Source organism: Anguilla anguilla, chromosome 5 (genome assembly GCF_013347855.1).
Source record: "Anguilla anguilla isolate fAngAng1 chromosome 5, fAngAng1.pri, whole genome shotgun sequence".
NCBI classification, from domain to species: Eukaryota; Metazoa; Chordata; class Actinopteri; order Anguilliformes; family Anguillidae; genus Anguilla; species Anguilla anguilla.
The window spans coordinates 46,149,801-46,169,347 of NC_049205.1; the positions used below are offsets into that span (position 1 = coordinate 46,149,801).

Sequence of the window (19,547 nt, forward strand, 5' to 3'; positions counted from 1 at the left end):
CATTGGCTGACTATTTCAGTTGGAATTCTCCTCCCCTTCCGCTATCTGTATGTTACCGTTTTTGCAAGGGCACCGTCGCTGCATCCTGGGCTTAGCGCCAACCAAGATGATTGTGATTGGTTACAAACAAGCCAGAGCGTTTTTTTCCCCTATACCAGAGTCTCGCATAGCCAGACCTATCTGCAACCAGACAGTGCTATCCTTATACTGCCAGTCCTGTGGCTGTGGCAGTTTTCATATTAAATGCCTAATAAGAGGTTTCTGCAGTCTAAAAGTCCTCTTTATATCTGGATGTGGCAGTTTTCATACACTTAACACTTCACCAAGCTTGGAATAAAACCCAACTAGTGCTCACAAAGAGAAAACAAGAACTGAAAATGTCACAAACCAAGCTCTCCTGATTCCACACCATTTACATAGTAATTGTCTCCCTTCCTGAAACTCTTTGTACCTTGTCTATCTCTTATACCTCTTTGTACCTTCTGTCTATCTCCTTGCCTTGTCATGCAGTGTCAGCACTTGGTGTAGCTGGTAATGTGGCCAGCATGTGCCTCTCTCAGGGCTATCCTCTTTCAGCCAGGGGTTTGCAGATTTGCAGGGCTGATTGGATTGTTTGCTTTCTGGCCTTGTGGTTATGCTGGCATGTGTTCAGGTATTTTGCACATCACTGTTACAGAGGGGCACCAACACAGCCATACTACTCCCTTCCCCATTCACTGGTCCCTTCTCATTTCACCTGATTGACTGAAGAATGTAATTTCAAACCCTGGAGATGAATTTTAGACATCAGGCCACATTTATGACAATGTCCAATGCAAAGACCATGGTGCATGATTAAAACAATAAAACCAGAAATAAACTGGCTGACAGCAACAATAGCCGCAGGCTAAACAGGACAAACCTGCAGGACCTTGTGTTTACTGAACTCTTCTTTGGGTTCTCTCCTTAAAGACACCAAGGCTTTAAGGCATTTTTGTACAGCAAGCATGAAGAGCTGGGCATTTTGGCACTTTCAGTGTTTGACTGTGAACTGTGACTGATACAATGTTAGTGGGCTCATTTCATTCACAGTGACCAGGTTTATGGAATGTGGTGTGTTTAGGCAAAAGGATCACATTCATGCAATACGACACTCCTGGGTGTATACAGGCAGAGCTGAATGCATTGCTTGGGTGAGGGTGTAACCATACCTAGACAAATGGGAGCTCATGTTCTGGCTGCAGGCACAGGCATTGTACTGTAGTGAAAACAAACTGCACTGACCAGTGTAGAAAGGTCTTTATCGTGGGACTCGAGCAGGAACAACTTGTATGCTGTAAATCTCCTCCCAGAGGTACCATTTAAGGGTAGATATATTCACACAGGCACTAACCTACGTCACAGAGTGTTTTTGGGATAAGTATTTTGCTGGTTCTCCCAGTACATAGGATCTACTGGAAAGTCACAGAGAAACATGCAAGAGCTATGTCACAAAGACTTAAGACTTGCAATTATGGTAACTTCAAAAAAATTACAGCAGAGACCATAAACTTGAAGCAACAAAACCCCACAGCTTGGTATATTTGCTGGCCATTTTTATTTGATATTTTAATACAGGGGAACCAATGATAAAGTAAATAAAGTACCAGTATTTAAAGGAAAAACAAATTTCCATAAATGGTCTACATGCTACACTTCAACCTAATTTTATCATGCTTTTTTGAAAAAGGTAGATATAAACTGTAATAAAAACATACAATTAAACTTAATGACGTACAATAGACTTCACCTTTAACTTCTAGTTTTATTGTACCATCCATTTGTTTCTTCCATGCACACGATTCTAACAGTACATTTTATATTAAAAAAGACTTAAGACTTTTAGGCGCACTTTCATTTCCATAAAGAACTTGTCACATTAAGAAATAAAACGCCTTTAAAATAAAATAAAAAAACCACAGCCATTTTTTGAGCAAAAAATAATGGAAATTAGAAAGCCTGAACAAGTGAACGATTAACGTTCTACCATTGAAAGTTAATGTTTGTATGATAGTGCCAAAACAAGAGTGGAAATCAAAGGCCTGTTTATGAACAGTCACATTGAAATTACACATTTTGAAATAAATACCTCATATTCGCTAAAAAATAAATAATGATGATGATTTTAACACTTCACTATGGCGAATGCAAAATTAAACAAATGAAAACAAGTCACTGCATTGTGAATGGTATCAGGTTGAAGGTGTCTGTAAAGCACTAGCATGGCTCCAAGTCTCACTTACGGCTGTTACCTTGAGGTAGATAACACTTTTTTAATTCTACATTTAATGGTTGCTGCTGGCATCATGTGTCAAAGAAGTATTACAGTATGAACAGATTTTAAGGATGTCTTTCTGGGAAAACACACTATGGTAGACTTCAGATGTTCAAAGAGAGGAAAAAAAAAAAAAAAAAAAAAAAACTTCAAATGTAATAAAAAGCTTCCATTCCAAAAAAAAAAAAAAAAAAACAGCTGCTTGTTTCTCTCTGCCCCAGTCTACCGGTGTCGGTGACAATTTTTCCCATTTCCTTTTAGTGCATTTTCCTCACCATTTCTCTCTACCTGCCCTATGTTCCTCTCCTTCATAAACCATTCCTCATTCCTGTTTCTTTCCCAATATTTGTTCATCTACAGTACACTGTGTGCAAATGACATGACAGTTTTCAATCAGGGTGTGTTCATAAACTTTTGTAGGTCAAATGAGGCTGCACATCTAGTTACCCAAATCATTTATGAACTCACCCTTTTATAGATTAAAAAAAGTTCTTAAAAGTAACCATAAGATTAAACAAAAAAATTCAAGTAAAATAATATCAATACTACTATATAAAAAAATCTTGCGTTGTTGATTTAATTTAGATGTTTTAAAATGCTGCTGTATGTTTTGTGGGCAATTTGGGGGGAACATTTGACGGCTGAGGGCGTTAACGTGGCCTGTATGGATTTCAGAGGCAGCTCTGCAGAACCCTCAAAACCAGGCAGGGCCAGGGACTCTAACTGCATACTGAACACAATCTCTCCATTTCTGCCCAGGAAGCCATCTTCTATGTCATTTACTGCCTCTGGCTCCAGCACCTCTTCTCTCTTACTGAACAGCCTGTCCAAGTAACTGGTGTAGGTGGACTCCTTCTGCAGCTGCTCATCCTTCCTCACGTCCCAGCATACCTCGTCAATAAGGGAGCTCTCTTCACCTGGGACTGCCTCGTTGCCGAAGCTCTCCCAGGGGTTGGGTGCCCGGCCCTCCAGCTGGGCCAGGTTCACCATGCACTTCTCCTCCTTCTCCTGGCTCACAGACTTTGACATGGAGCTCTTGGTTTCCAGCTGGGAGACGGAGCTGTTCAGCTCGTTCAGGAGACCCACCTCGCAAGGCTCTGGCTGCAGACTGAGCTTGATGGTTCCAGCAATGAAGGAATCGAAGTCAAAGCCCTGGTGCTTCTCCTGCTCTTTGTCCTTCTCTGTCAGGTTTTGGGAAGCCTCCTGAAGGGCAATCTGGGCCTTGACTAGGCCGTTCTTCTCGCATTTGGACTTTCCTTTCTTGTCCGCCTTCTCTTTGCTCTGCTCCTTCCAGTTGGACAGGTCAATGATGAGCTTGGGCTCATAGTAGTGGTTGACCTCACTGTCACGCCAGACCAGATTGTCCAGGTACGAGGCAGAAACGGCCTTGTAGTTGCAGGTGTGGCCGCACTCCAGGTCACAGTATTTGTTCTCGTGGTGGTCATCATGCTGCCAGGAGAGCTCGGAGGGGAAGAGGGAGTCAAACGTCGGGTCATCCAAGAACTTCTCTCGGTCCCCGTCCAAGTACTTGCGAGGGTCCACTTGAACCTCCTCCTCATCAGTCACATCGGAGATAGCTCGGGGGTCTCGTTGGACCTCATCCGCTTCGTGGGTGCTGTGGAGGTGCCAGTCCTGGTCTGAAAACTGGCTGTCGTGATACCTGAAATGTTGGCGGACAAAAACACGTCAGAATTGTATCAAGAATCATCAGACCTAGAGAACACCAGGAAACTCATTGTAGATGGCCACTGAAAATGCTGGCACATACCTGTCCCAGTTGTAGACATGGCTGTGGCTCTCATCCATCAGCAGAATGTCATCCACCTCATCTTCAATGTGGAATGGGTGGCTGGAGATGGGTTCATCCAGGGGGAAGGAGTAGTCACTCATGTATGGGTGGGCTAAGGCTTCTTCCGCAGTCAGACGGTCCATCGGGTTGAACGTCAAGATTTTCTCCAGGAAATCAAGTGCTAACAAGAGGGAAAGGACAAAAGTATTTTGAGTACAGACAAAATTGTTTCAGTGAACACACATAGCCATTAAGAAAGGCCATCTGTATCACAAGCTCATTTTAACCCACTTAGTGGACACAGAACAATTTATGCAATATATATCCAGGCTTGCAGCTTGAATACTTCCTCTGTGGGCTCTGAGCTGTTACTCATCTCAGGCTCTAGGCTGTTAAGTATCTCTTGCCAGGGTGTGAGGGTGCCGAATTGCATGCCAGGCGATGCTAACCTTCTGCGCTGACCCCTGGCAACAGCTTGGCCAGAGGGGTCTGTGGCTCGGACATGTCATTCTTGATGAAGACGGGAATGACACTCTCCAGCTCCTGCCGGTCTTCCTCGTGGATCACGGGGATGGACTCCAGTATCAGCTGCATCTGCTCCAGCTCATGGGCGCCTGGTTACCCCCATAAAGCATGTAATCATGTTAAAAAGCCACCCACCATCAATATGGCGCACTGTATCAGCGCAAGGGCAGGTGCTCTAGATTGCCTTGCTTATTTATAGGACTCAAAATCATGCGCGAAGGAGGGTGTGGACTTTGGACAGTCTTCCCCTCTACATTCTACTGTGCATGGATACACACGCTCATTCTTTTTACAGTTGTGCAATGTGTAACAGCAGAGTTTCTGGACAGGAGTGCAAGAGCGAGTGAAAACTGACCTGCAAATAGAGTTTTCCCTGTGAGCATCTCAGCAAAGATACAGCCAGCGGCCCACATGTCAATGGCTTTGGTGTAGTTATTGGGGGACAACAGAAGTCGTGGAGATCTGTACCACTTGGTGACTAGACCTTCTGAGAGATGGCCCTGAAAGGGAGGGAGAGAACATAGTCATTCAGCCGCTTTACAAACAAAAGTCGCCGTATACGCCATTCTGGTTCTGATGGACAACAACCCTCTGGAGGAACAAAGCCATGAGGCTAGACATCTGTCTGCTCAGTGTGATGACAAAAGTGCACCGATGCTTATGGCGATGCGAGAGTAGGCCGATTGTCCCCGCCCACAAGCTTTTCCCTCTGGCGCCGCTGTAATCATACAGAGCCGCGGCTGGTGAAAATCCGACGAGACACGTGCAGCCTTTGTCAGAGGCTCCCACGGTTGCCCCAGAGACCAGTGTAATCCATCCCGTGCCTAACGCAGTGGCAGCAGAAGGATCACTGACACAAATCTGTCTTTGGTTACCGTCAGCAACAACGTGCTGGTCAAAAGTATTTATCTAAGAGTGTACATCAATTCAGGTGGCCTGATGATAGTGGGGACTAGAAAACCAAGCACCTTCAAACATTTAAACCCTGAACCAATGCCTAAATTTCAGCAAACAGCATCCATGCGTCACCAGGAGTAGCTACTAGTTAAATTCCATTTTCCTCATGATGGCCTCATAACAATCTTTAATTAGGCTAACTATAACACCACAAGCATTTTTGTCATTTTACAACAAATGACCTGGCCATTACATAACAAACACTGAAAAAACAGTGCATTGATCCTAAATTTGGCACAATTTACAAAATTGTACAATGTTAAGATCAATGCACTCATTTCAGTGCGTTGATCTTAGCTTTCTGTAACCAATGTAGCCTAAATATGGATTGGCCCTGAAGACTAAGATGGGTGGCATAAATAAAGTTTGATACAAACCAACTGTAAAAAAAAAAAAAAAAAAAACCTTTTCAACAGGTTTAAACTCTTCAAAGACACATTTTCCTTTTTTATACTTCAACGGTCTGTACCCCCCCCCCCCCCAAACATAGGTCAATATTTTTTACATATATAATAAATTAGTGCAGCATGTGTTAGCTATTTATATTGGGTGTATCTCCATCACAGTGCAAAGGGTACACACAGTTCTTGGTTCACTCCAGAGCAAAGGACATTACATGAACATTATGTCTTGAATCTACACTCCCCTCCAGTTTGAGTATCAGTGGGAACTAAGGGACTGCACCCCAGCTGAAACACACTGTTCCACTGCAGAAGGTCAATGACTATCTGACCAAGCCCTTTCCTTACACAATCGCAGACAAGAAAAATACTATTTGCGACAAACTGACTCACTGCAGAGTCAAAATTAACTTCAAGGAAATCGTGCCGCCACCCATTCCTGTGACTCTATCTTGAGGACACCAATCCAATGAAATATGCAGCAATGCTTAAAAAAAAAAAAGAAAACCCAAAAAAAAAACTAAGAACTACACATATGCTGATCTCTAACTTACTGGAATGGTTTCAAGACAATCAAAGAACATGCTGCAACAAAATAAGCTTTAATTCAGATGCAAATGGCACACTCCACCGGTTACAGGCTTGGCTCTGGATTAAAGTTAAAAATAAAACTTGTTGATCCAACGTAATATCAACCTTGCCTCAGGCGCTTCCCTTTGTAAGGAAGGAGGGAGGGGGAAAAAAAACCAGCCCCGAAATAAACACTTCAATTTGAATTTCAAACCAGTGCTCCATTCTACTTTTAGCTCCGGCACACTATGGGAAGAGACCGCACGGAGACACGGCTACACATCTCACGCATGTTGCACACATATGCGAAGGGTGTTTGTGTCTGTGTGCGCACGCTATTTTCACTCCTCAGTACGGAAAAATTTCAGCAACATTTGCTAAGAGGCCGTGTGAGTTCAGAGGTGGGGCTATGCTGTCTTCTATGCAAAGCCTTATGGCAAGGTCTAGCCCTAGTAGAAATGGTCTTAAACTAAAATAAAATGGTAATACCGACAAACCATTCTCTGCCCCATACCATCAATGGTCGCCTTGCCCCTCTCCCTCATTTATCCTCCAGCTTTATCAAACCGGTTGCATTTAACTCTATTCTATGAGACAGAGCCAATTTGTTTAATTCAGCCTTTTAGTCACATGTAATGCTTCCTATTCCAGTAGATCAAAGGGAATGGTGGGAAAAAAACTAAGCTGTTTCTACGTTCCGCTCCAACAATGGCAGGAAATTGTGCAGAGTGGAAAAAAAAAAAAGGGGAGGGGGGGTGTGGGTTCCTAGCACCACACCACCACAGCACGTGGATTCCACACATTCTAAGGTTGATGCGCAGCCAAGCACTTGATGAGTCAATTGCGTGACTCTCGTTCTCGGTTTCAGCACAGGCTTACTGTGGCACCTCCCCAAAAATTACAGCACCGTTCCTTTTCTTAAACCGAAACCCTCATTATAGGAAATTTCCATTGGTGAGAATTTGGCACCGCACCATTCCGGCTCAAAATCTGTTCCCACGGTAAAAGGGTGGCAGTCGACAAGGAAATGTTCAGGAAGTATTTCCAACAGTCTGCAAGTTTGGCTAATGTCTGGACTTGCAAGTCAGCATTTCCCCCTTAACTCAATGGGTGTTCTCCAGCACAATATATGACTACTTGAAGAGGAGCCAACGAGATACGGTAAAGCAGAATGAGAATGACGTCCATGGCTGCAAGTATGGGTGCTCATATGAACGAAACTCTGGTGCCAAAGAGGGATGAGGGATATCTTCCCCAATTGATAACAAAAATGAAAGAATTGTAGAATTGTATAGAAAATACGATAAAAAAAGCCTCCCTGCTTAGCACAGCAGGGAAGGGTGGAGACGGGCTGGTACAAAGAGGTGACTGTCTGGGCGAATAGGGCAATTACTGTTCCCACCCCACGCCCCAGCACTCGCGGACTCAGCCTCCGGTCAGAGTTCTGACTCCAACGCGGGGGCATTTCTGCTGTGGGAAAAAGCAGCACGGTTTCTCACATGAAAACTTGCTCTACTCTTGACCTTTAACAAGACCTGTGGCTGGAGCCATTTCTGAGCAACCGCAAGCAGATCTGAATGCCCGTAAAGAGATGCTGCAAGATAAGCAGGCAGAGGTATTACTTTCACCTGATCAGCACACAACAGATAAACTGAAATCCACACATGAAATGTAGGTCTACAGCATTAGAAATGAAGGGAGGTTTATGGAAATGTGCTTGCTGTACACAAGTGAAATTGGGTCATACTCACTGGGGGTTTTCTACATAACTTTGGTGCAAGTTTCTCAACAACTGAATGTGCACCAGCACTCACATTATCTTTAATTAATACAAGTCCTTAAATCCAAGCTCTCAGACCAGTAATATTTAACAGGAAGATCAATGGTTTACATCTCTGGCAGCTTAAAGCACTCTGGCAGAGTTTTATTGCATTTATGGCCGTTATGGAAAAACTTCAGCAGACAAGAGAGGCATGAGCTCAGAGGACACAAGGCAATGACTAATCTAAGGCACGTGTAAGCACGACTTCTCCAAAGCTGGGCTTCACAGACAACAAGCCATGGGTATGTGGAGTGAATACGGCTATGCTAACTCTGTTTTAAAGGCACCACTGCTATCTCCGTCCCTTGAACATATTTGCAAAGGAAAATCTAAACTGAAAAATGGCAGTCAGGAGGGCCCTTTTTAAAGACACAGGACAGTCTATATACATCTCCACTGCCAAGTGATGATCAATTTATACAAAAATGTTAACATAAAAAACAAAAGCAAGCAAGCAAGCAAAAAAAGTAAAAAAAAAAAAAAAAAATTAAGTGCTTCCTCTAATAGCTGTCACAGAACTATCAGTCCACAACACAAGCTTAATAAGGAAATATCAATTTTGTTCACAAGAACCAAAGATCTAGGTTACTATTTCTAGAGTATCCTTGAGCCTACCTTATGTGAATAATGGGGGTCCATGATACGCGCCAGGCCGAAGTCTCCAATCTTCAGCACCAAATCCTCAGTGTTGACGAAGAGGTTGGCTGGCTTGAGGTCTCTGTGAAGAACGTTGGCCGAATGGATATACTTGAGGCCGCGGAGCAGCTGGTACATGAAGAGCCGGGCATGATCCTCCGAGAGGGGGCCCTGCTCAAGCAGCTTGCATAGGTCAGTCTCCATGTACTCCTGTACGATGTAGACCGAGTTGACCTCTGTCAGCGAGCTAATGTCCTCTGCCAGCTGCCTACCACTGGGACCCAGGGTCTCGAACACCTTCACGATGTTATCATGGTCCAGGCGCCGAATGATCTTGATCTCCCGCAGGGCGTGCTTCACGCTCTGGGGGTCGGTTAGGATGATCTTCTTCACCGCAACCCTCTTGTCACAGTCGTTGTCCACTGCAGAGAAGACCAGGCCATTGCCACCGTAGCCTAGAGGCTTCAGGTCCATGTAACGAGGGCCCAGATCAAAGCCATGAATGTTCATGAGGCTCTCAAACTTCTCTGCCATTTTCCTTGGCAGAGCAGTTTTTTCTTCCTCTTGTTTGAGATGTAATTTCTATGCAACTGAATCTGACTAGACCAAAGCTTTACTTTTTATTTTCTAAACAATATCTGAAAATCTCAATGAAGGTCCCCTCCTCTTCTGATGATCACCCAACAGGAGCCAGTTATAGAGGCCTACAGTGACCCCCTCCCCCCTGTCTAGCCCTCACACTCTTCCCAAGAAAAAACTATTTGATATGAGGCCAAAGTTTTTTCTCATTGTTCACACAGTTTACACAGGTTTTCTTCTTTGATTCTGTTTCAAATGTTATAATAATTATTTTTTAATATTAAGGATTGAAACAATACTGGAATGATGTTTGAGGAGAAATAAAAGCTCTGAGCTAAAGAAAAACAATAAAATAATATAATACCATCCTCACAGTGAAGATACATTCAGTGTATGACTGGTCCTGAGCAACTCCATTCTACTGTGCCAATCAGCACTTTAAAACAAAAAAACTTTTTCCCTCTTGTAGACAGTCTGACGGAATATCTAGTCTTTTGGCTGACCTTACACAGTGTCCTTCTCCTCAATGATCAGGTGGCTCAAGCTCACCACAGTCACAATCAAAGCTATCCTCCATTTTACGTGAGGGTAACCTGGAAAAAAAAATAAGAAGAGATCAGAAACCTGAACATGGCCACTCAGTGTTTCACTGTTCTACTTGAGTTTAACACACACACACACACACCACACAAAGCATGTTGTCACGGTTATCAACAACAATAACAACAAAAAAGGTGTACAATCTACTTGTCACTTGGAGCCAAAGGCTGTGTGCTGTAGTGTATGTTTGGGTAAACACTCTGACCCAGTTTGGGATCAAACAGAGTAGAGCAGTTGCTTTAACGAGGACTGATGAAATTTGGTCTGAAACCTTACTGCCCCCACCTCGCAAAAAATGACAAACGATCTCTATATTTATGTACATTAGGGCATACATTTACCGAAATGCAAAAAGATACATATATTATTTGCATATGCACACAGTCAGAAAATATTCTGAGATTTAATCAGTGAAGGCCGACAGCACGTACACGCAAGAATGCACTTGACTCGAGACGCAGAATTCAAAAATAATCAAAACAGTTGATTTGCAGCTGAATAATACTAGTCTAAAGTCGGTACTGCATTTCAAATCAAAGGTTTTCTTTTAACACCGCACTTAGCTAATTAGCTGTTCGTTCTCTCGAAACGCTTCAGATATATATGTAGCTCACTAAACGGAATTAAAATCAGAGGATTGTGATTAGGGGGAAGTTCCTTCTTGGGAAAACACACGGTTTGATGTCACGGAACGGAATCTCACGGTAGGTCGCTCGCCCCTCCCCCACGCTGAGGGTTCTATTCAGATTCACATTCGTTGCTACCCTGCCAGACGAAACCACGGTTTTGCGCCGTGGTGCAGTCTGTATGCCACAAATTGGCTGTAACGTACACAGTATACTTCATTCTCACACCATTCCGACGTTTCAAATATGTGATAACCGCTTCAAAGAGGCTAAAAAGCTAGCTAGATAGCTTACTAAGTCGCGGACAGCCACGTTGCAGTTTTTGAGGGGCGGAAGAATTCCCTCAGCTGCTCTAGCCAGCTAGTAACGACAGGGGCAAGGAAGCTAGCCAACAACTAGCCAGTTAATAACAGGAGAAAGAGCTTGGCTAATTAATTTATAGCTACTTGCCAGACAATTATTACCCAGCCCCCCCTAGTCAATCTTACCTTGCGAACATTTCAGACAAATTTGCTAGCTAGCTAACCGTACTTTGTCTTTGTTGACGGTAAAGGAAATCATAGGCTTAGGTCTAACGTTACAATAATCAGCAGCTACCAAGCGATATAAATAGACCAAAATTTTATGATAGGCTGCATTAGACCAGTCACTGACGGATCGTCTAAATTTAATTCCGTAATATATATATCAACTTTCAGATAGTGGTTTTCTTACGAACCCAACGTTAGGTAGCCACCATAGCTAGCTAAGATTACATTCTGAACAATCGCACGGGGAGAGAGGCTATCAGTAATTAGCTAGCTACAAAGTTAATATCAAAGCTATCCTGTAACTAATTCAATTCATAGATGTAACTAACTGTTACGATGTATCCCGCTATCTAGTTAGGTACAGTAATAATGACCCCACAAGAACTATTTCGTCTATAAAAACTAGACAAAGAACATCACCGCGTTCTCACAAAGCAAGTGTGGTTCAGTCAAGACTAGCTAAAAGGTAACGCGGAGGTTCGATCACGAGGCTAAATTGCTAAAGATGTCCGTAGCTAAGGTAATAAAATAGCTATTGCTAACCAATTGTAATGTTATATCTACGTAGCTACCGTTTGACCAACATACCAAAGATGATGTGTATGTAGCTATCGTTAGCCATTTACAATTAGAATCTAACATTTAGACTTTCACCTTCTTTGTACACATTGTGATCCCGTAAAAGAAACAAAAGGGTCCGTTGTTGTTTCCTCCACTACCGGCCTAACTACAGCTAGCTACCTACAGCACAGTTAGCGATTGTGAGCCATATAGCTAGCTACAACACAAAGAAAACGGCAGCAAGCACCGACAAAATACAAAGAACAAAGCCAAAATATGACATACATTAAAAATCCTATTAATTTATACATGTTGTGAATCAATAATCATATCACTCACGTTCCGCATTTGTTTCATTTGGATTTTTTCAAGCCGTAATTAGCTTGGTCTGCGCTCCGCTCCCCTGCCGGTCGAGTCTGCTGCAATCGCCATTCAGACAAGTAAGCCTAAGCAGGATCCGCGTCAGTGAAATCGGGGGGTGCCCAGCATTGAAAATTCCGGCGGTAAATTTAAAATCGATGTGACGCATAGGCCTGCATCTCTACCACGGCTATTAAATACAGCACAGCACCTTTTTACATAGGTTTCTAGTTATCACTGACATAATTCGCCTGATAAAGACAGTACAACAGAACTTTCCCATAGAAGGCTTAAAGGAGACTACCGGTAGCCTATCCTTTATCCAAATAAATAAATAAAATAAAATAAACTGCACAGGCTGCATCACACTTCTCTGTGGTGCTTTACTGTTTATGGAGAGGCCCAATATGCTGTAAAAGTAAAATCTACCATTTCAGGGTTGATTTAACACTGAACATTTTAGTTTGTTCAGTCGTGTAGAATTTCCGCTAGAATAGGGCTGAATATCACACCTGGGCCAGGAAATTAATTAATTAATATTAATAACAACACATATAGCCTACTAATAACAACAACAATAATAATGATCAAATAAGCTGACTACACTTGAATTAGCCTAATATAATTTGTTGTTCTAAGTAAAACAGTCTGTAGTAAACTAAATGTTGGCTAACAGTGATGATGAACAGTTAATGACTGCGAACAGAAACATGCATACTAATCATAATCCATATTTTGACCTGATCTGGTAAACAAAATCTCTGAACGGTAATAAATGCAGGTATAATAGGGATGATAATAGTGCTGATGTTGCCTACCCACATACACCACAGACTGCTGTGTGGTTATGTAATGTCTTATGGATGCTGCAGAGAAAATGCTGTGTTTATAACTTATGCACTCAGTACATGCACTCTGACTGAAAAACAGTGCATTTGAAATCTATTTTACTTACACACTCTTGCCGAATACAAGAACTTGAGATTTATTCAGGTCTTGCAAATATTACTTGTATGTTGCTCGATTCATTTTAGCTTCTTGTTTTTCTTAATTTGTTAACAATGCTTTGAAAGTGCCAAGAGGACCTAAAATATACATTTTCTGAACAGCGGTGTTTATGCTGTCCCTCAAAATCAGAATGAGGTAGGTTACTGTATGACTCCATTCACAGCTTCTATAGCAACAGTAAAGTATTATCAGATTTAAAATATTAATGGAAATCAAAGATAGCTACATGGGAATGTCTTACCATGTACAATAGATCCATCACAAAATTTAGAACCAGAAGATTTATTTTTAGTTTTTAAACTAAATCTTCATGCCCATCATCTTCAGTTCGCCTGAGCAGAATGTGTTCACGATCCTTTCATTTAGTCCTGTTTCAAATGCCACTCAGTTGTTGTTGCTTTTAGGAAGCAACAAATATTTCATGTTCAGAGGTCACAGCAATGCTATTTTCAGATTTGTATTCAGTTTATTGAGAAATATCCCCAGTGACAAGCTAGCTGTGACGATAGCCCATCTGCCATCCAGATTTATAGATATTCATTTTGCTCATTGCCAGGCTGCCAGCATTTTATGTAATTTCCAAAAGAGCATCCATCTGTTATGGTATGAGGTGAAGCTAGATCCTTTCCCGCTCCTTTTTAGGTAGACAGTGAAGAGAATATTAGAGGCAAAGCAGCCATTTGCTTTATGCGATGTGGGATAGAATGAGCCTCTTCCTTCAAAGCAGAACCTGTGCCTCTTGTTAACAGAAGTGTGTGCAGAATGGACAGTGAGGTAAAGGCTGCAGCAGCGGAGGATCGGGATTCTCTGCTCGTCCTGCGGCTGATGAATGAACTGCGGAGAGGCTGACGCCGCATGAATATGAAAGCCTTGCAGCTCCGCAGGAGTGCCAGCGCAGGCAGACCGTGTGAGAGCCCATGCGCCTGCAGAATGCAGTGCGAGCGCTGCCTCATTACCACTGGGGGAGGAGTGCAATCAGCATGCGACAGAGCGAGACAGGAGAGGAGGCACTGTCGGATGGATGTGCTGCCGAAGAGACGGACTAAGGTGTGCCCTTGCTATATTCTGCTAGGAATGAATTTCAAAATCAGAGCCGGATTTACATGCTAAAGACTCCAGGTTTTTAATAAGTTTTTTTTTTAATGTCTTTTTGAATTATGCCAGTAATTTGCTCTTGAATTTTGCTACCCACAATTAATCTCATTTTAAAATTTTGTACTCATTTGGCATCAAGATGAAATTTTTATCAGCACAAGGCTCCTGCTCCGCTAAACTATATTGCAGAATCTGGGTTGCATAATGTGGACTATACCCTTGTCCATGTTTTTATGGAAGGGCCGAGAGGTGAATGAAGTGACCACACAAAGGGATAAAGTTATGCATAGGCAGGGCCTTTGAAATGCTTGCTCCATGCATCTACTGGCATGAGGGAATTTGAGTCTTCCTGCTGACATGGAAAGACCTATTGCAGTTGCACGGCCTATTGTTTGCACTGCTAGTCAGTAACCGGCAGGAATGCCTGATGTCATTTGGAAAGAGGGTGCCTGGGTCTGTGCCACTAGACGTCAGACAAGGTATCAGGTTGCGAGGTCACTTTGGAGGTGATGCCAACTGCATGTGCGTCATCTTTAATAATTAAACTAACATTTGTGGCAACGAAAATGTAGTTTAGGTGGACCTGTGCTTTAATATTGCAGTGGGAACAATTCTGTTTATTACTTGTATTGCAGGTCATAAGGCCAAGCTTGATAAAGGTTAGATCATGTCTGATAACGCCATGCAGGTTGCACAACTAGAGACAGTGTCAGGTACAGGTCATTAGCATTATACGCAAGTATCAGTTTTATGCTCACTGTTGGACAATAGTGTAATGCATATGAACTTTCAGAAGACTGTGTCAACCAACCAAACACCAGGAAAGCATGGGAGTTGTTCTCCTATTCTGAATATGCCTCATTGATTTGTTTTGATTGTGCCTGCTATATCTGTGCCATTTACTCCAAATCTTCTAGATTTTTTCACCTTACTTAAAGTAGATTTCAGATTCAAGAATAACTGTATACAAACGTATTCATAATTTACAATTAAAGGGTTAGTTTTACATCTTTGAAATAATATGAACATAAAGAATTATGAATTTATGAAACTGGAATGATGAAACATACATTTATAATAAATAATAAGTGATATGCATGTTCTAAAGGGTACAATAATAGAAAAATAATTATTAAAAAAGCTTTCATTTGATGTATACATTTTTAAATGAATGCTACTTTCTTCTCCCCTCTCCTGAACAGGAAAAGTTGAATTCAAAAAAGTCTTTTTGTATGAGGCACTTGCAGTGTAAATGTAACTACCACCACAACCCTTTATTGGAGGGTCATGTATTAATGCTGGTCATTGTTGTGTACTTATATAAATGTTACTCAGCGGTATGACAGAAATGGTAAACCTCAATGGAATGTCCAACACAACCTACAGAGAGGTTTACATAAGCTTTGATTAGAGATCTTGACAGAGATTCCCTGTGCTTCTTGTGGTTTTGCTTTAGCATACATCATTTTGATGCTTTCAGTTTCTCAAAGTCTTTTTTTTCCTCATAAGTCTATTTTTCGTAGACTTAGTTCCAGTACTCCTGTCAGATTAGTAATTATATTGCCAACTGTTTTTATTAGTATTATTTGTTTCTGCTATATGTATGCTATTCTACAAAGCTGAACACAGAGCAGAAATAGGTAATGCGATTATGATTTATCAGTGTAATCACAAGTTAATTACTAATGCCAACCTGTGTTTTAATGTTTCATTTTGCTTAGTTTGTCAAGTTCATGAGAAAGATCAGACAGATTAGACAGTGGTTACCTGCAGATGACTTCACTTTACTTCATTTTACTTTACTTTACTGCCATTTAGAAGACATTTATATCTTGAGAGACTTACAATGCAAATACAAGACTACAAGTTTCAGCAACTTGACTCTGTTGAACTACAGGACATGGATGTTATCACTTATACAGAAAGTTAAATGATTAGTTGCAGCAATAGCAGGGTATCTCTTTGACAGATACCGACTTGCAGAGACATTCAACAAACATATATGCTCACCATGGCTGGAATCCTCCCAGGGCTGCTGCAACATCATGGAATTAATAATCCACTCATCTGAACAGAAGAGAGGTCCTTGTTTGATACTCTGCTAGAGGGAGTGGAGCAGCCTGAGCAAAGTGCAGGAGATGAGTAGAGTTAGCAGTGTTGGGCTACATACAGTGCATCTGTTTCTGTGGTGCAGCCCCATGACAAGTAAATATAGAGTGGGAGAGAAGGGGAGGAGATTGCTCTGTGTATGGCTTGACTTACCAACGACAACTCCAGCCCGACTGCGGACCACTGTCAACATCTCTCTCTCTCTCTCTCTCTCTCTTTCTCTCTCTCTCTCTCTCTCTCTCTCGCTCTCTCTCTCTCTCTCTCTCTCGCTCTCTCTCGCTCTCTCTCTCTCTCTCTCTCTCTCTCTCTCTCCCTCTCCCTCACTTCTTAATGCCTTGCATAGAGCATAGAGTTTTCAGTTCATGGTACAGCCTGCTCTCAGTTGTTCGCAGAAAGGAGTTTAGGAGAAGGGGGGCTGGTACGTGCATCATCTGGTTACAGAGAGGTGCTTAGAGGACAAGACTGGTGTAATTGGCTGACGGCCACAGTACTTTTTACATCCTTTTTCTGCCTGCCTGTCCCTGACGAGTGCAGAAAGCAGTTCCCCATCCTGCTGACACACATTCCCCCATTTTATAAATCAGTGGCAGTGTTTTGACTGTGAACATAAGAGAGCGGAAAATTCTGGTCCCGCACCTACCAGCATGATCAATCGAGCTTGGGTTGTGAAAATGCAAGGTCGCATCCAAGAGCCAGAAGCATCTTGAAGTTAGCTCAAAGTGGCAGGAAAGGTGGTGGCTTGATCTGAGTGAACGTAAAACATTGTTGCGTCCCTACAGCTGACCTCATTAAAGAAAACACGTCTCAGTGCTTTTATACCCCAGCGACTGTGCTCCCTAGCCAGTTATTACAGTATGTGGATTGCACGGCCTCTGCCTAAGTTATTATAAACCTGCGCACGAGGACTTGGAATGTGTCATGGACCGTAGAAGAAAGTTAAATGGGCCACATTCTTTGCCAGTGCTACTGACTTTCTAATAAAAGATTTAAGTATATTTGTAATTAGTTTTATATGCAGTGTTGTAAGATCTTTGGATATAAATGAGCATTTCTTGTATATGTTTAGAGATCTATTGACTGCTCTCAAAGTCGTTTGGAGACCTTGAACTCTTCCTCTTCCTGGCAACCATTCTCATTTTCATGAAAGAACTTTTGCTGAAGAAGATTGTTTGTTATTATGGTAATTTTATGAATATGAATATCTAGTGTTCCTGTGAAAATTTCAGACTCTTCAAATGGTTAATTAAGCATTTTCATTATATCAGATGCTGACATTTTTGTCAGTGCTTGCATTGTGTGAAATGTACCAAATAAGGCCCTCATCGTGAATTAGGAATTAAGAACGCATGTACTTTCCAGCAGTGCAATAGTGCAAGATTCTATTTTCCAGTTAAACGTAAATGGGTTTTCTATTAGACTTAGTCAAGGCAGTACAGAATGACATGTGATGCCAAAACCCAAACTGATGATTTAGTAAGGCACACGGGTTGCATTTACCCTATTCAGCCTCTCACATTGAGCATGGTGACATGGTGACATTTGTGGCTGAAAGGTCAGTGGGTAGTTCCGGCACTCAGTGATGCCAGCTGCCTCTTCATTAAGTCTATTTAGAGGACTGAAATGAACAAATTTACCTCACTATCCCCTCCTACCCCACCCCTGTACTCCCAAAAATCCATCGAGAAGTGGCTGGATAAAGATGGGCCAACTCTGAGTCAGATGAGGGTTCTGGGTCAGGCTGGGACAGATATTGATGTTCCTGTGCAGTCAGAGATGAGCGGGACCCTCTGGTGTAACTGTGCTCTTACTGTTTGGCCCCTGGATAGCAATGGAAATGGAACATCAACTGGAAATGACATTCCACAGGTATCCGTTTGTGTTTGTATGGGAGCGTGTGTGTGTATCTATATTCGGAGTGTGAGTTTCAGCAGAGAAAGCAGTTATGTAATAGGATTTCTAGCTTATGAATCATGCTGTTTGAAAACAGGGGGCCCTTCTACCTTAGGGGATCATTTTTGTGGGATTATACACCCTCTAATAAATTTACCTTCTCTCTTCTCTGCGGTGGTCTTCCACGACTGGGCGATTGGCTTTGTGTGGTTGTAAGTAGGTCTAAGACCAGAAGGTGGTATTCCCTCTGGTGACCAGCGAAAGGCTTGTTTGTTGCTGAGAGTCACAGGGGGCACATTGTACCTGTGTAGTCCCTAATCCACAGTAAGCCCATGTGAAAAAGTAATTATGCCTGAGAGGGTTATCAAGCTGCACATCTTTAATATATGTTTGGGCATGATGCTGGAGCAATACTGGGTTTAAAACATGCTGACTGGTTCAATACCAGTGAAAAATGACTGTTGTTATTCCATATACAGGAAAATACAGAAATGTACAGTTGTGGGAAGTATTTTAAATCAAAGGAGAAATGTAATCTGACTTGGATTCAAGAACCTGATTTCATATGAATCAAACAATGTACTGAATTACTGAAAGTAGTTTAGATATTCGTTTACATATTAACATTTTATATTTCAAAAAAGGACTTAAATACATTATTATTCTGTCCTATGTGTAAGTGGAACATTTCTCAAAACCATAAAGATAAAAAGGGGAGCAAAGTTTGCGTGGCTCTGTGATTTCTCTCAGAATGGTGTCAAAGTAGACAGCTGCTCCAAGTTTAGAAATAGCACCATAAAGTTTTCATTATCAGACCAAGCACATGATGTGTACAATACACAGCAAACTAATAAAATTAGGCATATCAAAAGCATTCAGTAATTCTCCATGCTATTAACCTGAGCTTTGTTGCTCATGGGATGAAAGGCATCGCCAGTGACTTGTATAATCACTAGTGTTATGATCAGACAGCCTTTGAACACACACAAACAAAATATTTGTAGTTCAAATAATATTGGAAAGAACATCAATTTCTTAATGCAAAATTTTACGATAATTACTTTAATAATCTATTTTCTGTCAAAACAGATTTCATAATGACTATTTTCACAGTGGTGTTTACATTGCGTATAATTGCATACCTCAGATCTGAGTGTGGATATGCTGCAGCAGTTATGAAAGTGGTGCCCGTTTCT

The 19,547-nt window shown here is 41.9% G+C and overlaps 1 protein-coding gene and 1 long non-coding RNA gene across 4 annotated transcripts in view; one reads left to right on the forward strand and one right to left on the reverse strand.

Annotated features, from left to right (window-relative positions):
* Positions 1–1,530: 1,530 nt before the first annotated feature.
* LOC118227474 (mitogen-activated protein kinase 6-like) lies at positions 1,531–16,556 on the reverse strand. Of its 3 annotated transcripts, none has more exons than XM_035417976.1 (6): positions 16,363–16,556; positions 8,973–10,165; positions 4,963–5,107; positions 4,532–4,696; positions 4,062–4,263; positions 1,531–3,953 (listed from the first exon to the last, which is right to left on the reverse strand). In XM_035417976.1, the coding sequence occupies exons 2-6, from the start codon at positions 9,525–9,527 to the stop codon at positions 2,870–2,872; spliced, it is 2,151 nt and encodes a 716-aa protein (XP_035273867.1). In that variant the 5' UTR covers positions 9,528–10,165; positions 16,363–16,556; the 3' UTR covers positions 1,531–2,869. The 3 variants fall into 3 exon arrangements, with proteins under 3 accessions (XP_035273867.1, XP_035273866.1, XP_035273868.1); XM_035417975.1 differs by lacking the exon at positions 16,363–16,556 and adding an exon at positions 12,229–12,367; XM_035417977.1 differs by lacking the exon at positions 16,363–16,556 and adding an exon at positions 13,499–14,010 and having other exon boundaries at positions 1,550–3,953.
* LOC118227476 overlaps positions 11,762–19,547 on the forward strand; it is a 34,357-nt gene continuing 26,571 nt past the window's right edge. The window contains exons 1-2 of the long non-coding RNA XR_004765289.1: positions 11,762–11,848; positions 14,007–14,304. This is a non-coding gene — a long non-coding RNA (uncharacterized LOC118227476). The remainder of the gene's footprint in view (positions 11,849–14,006; positions 14,305–19,547) is intronic.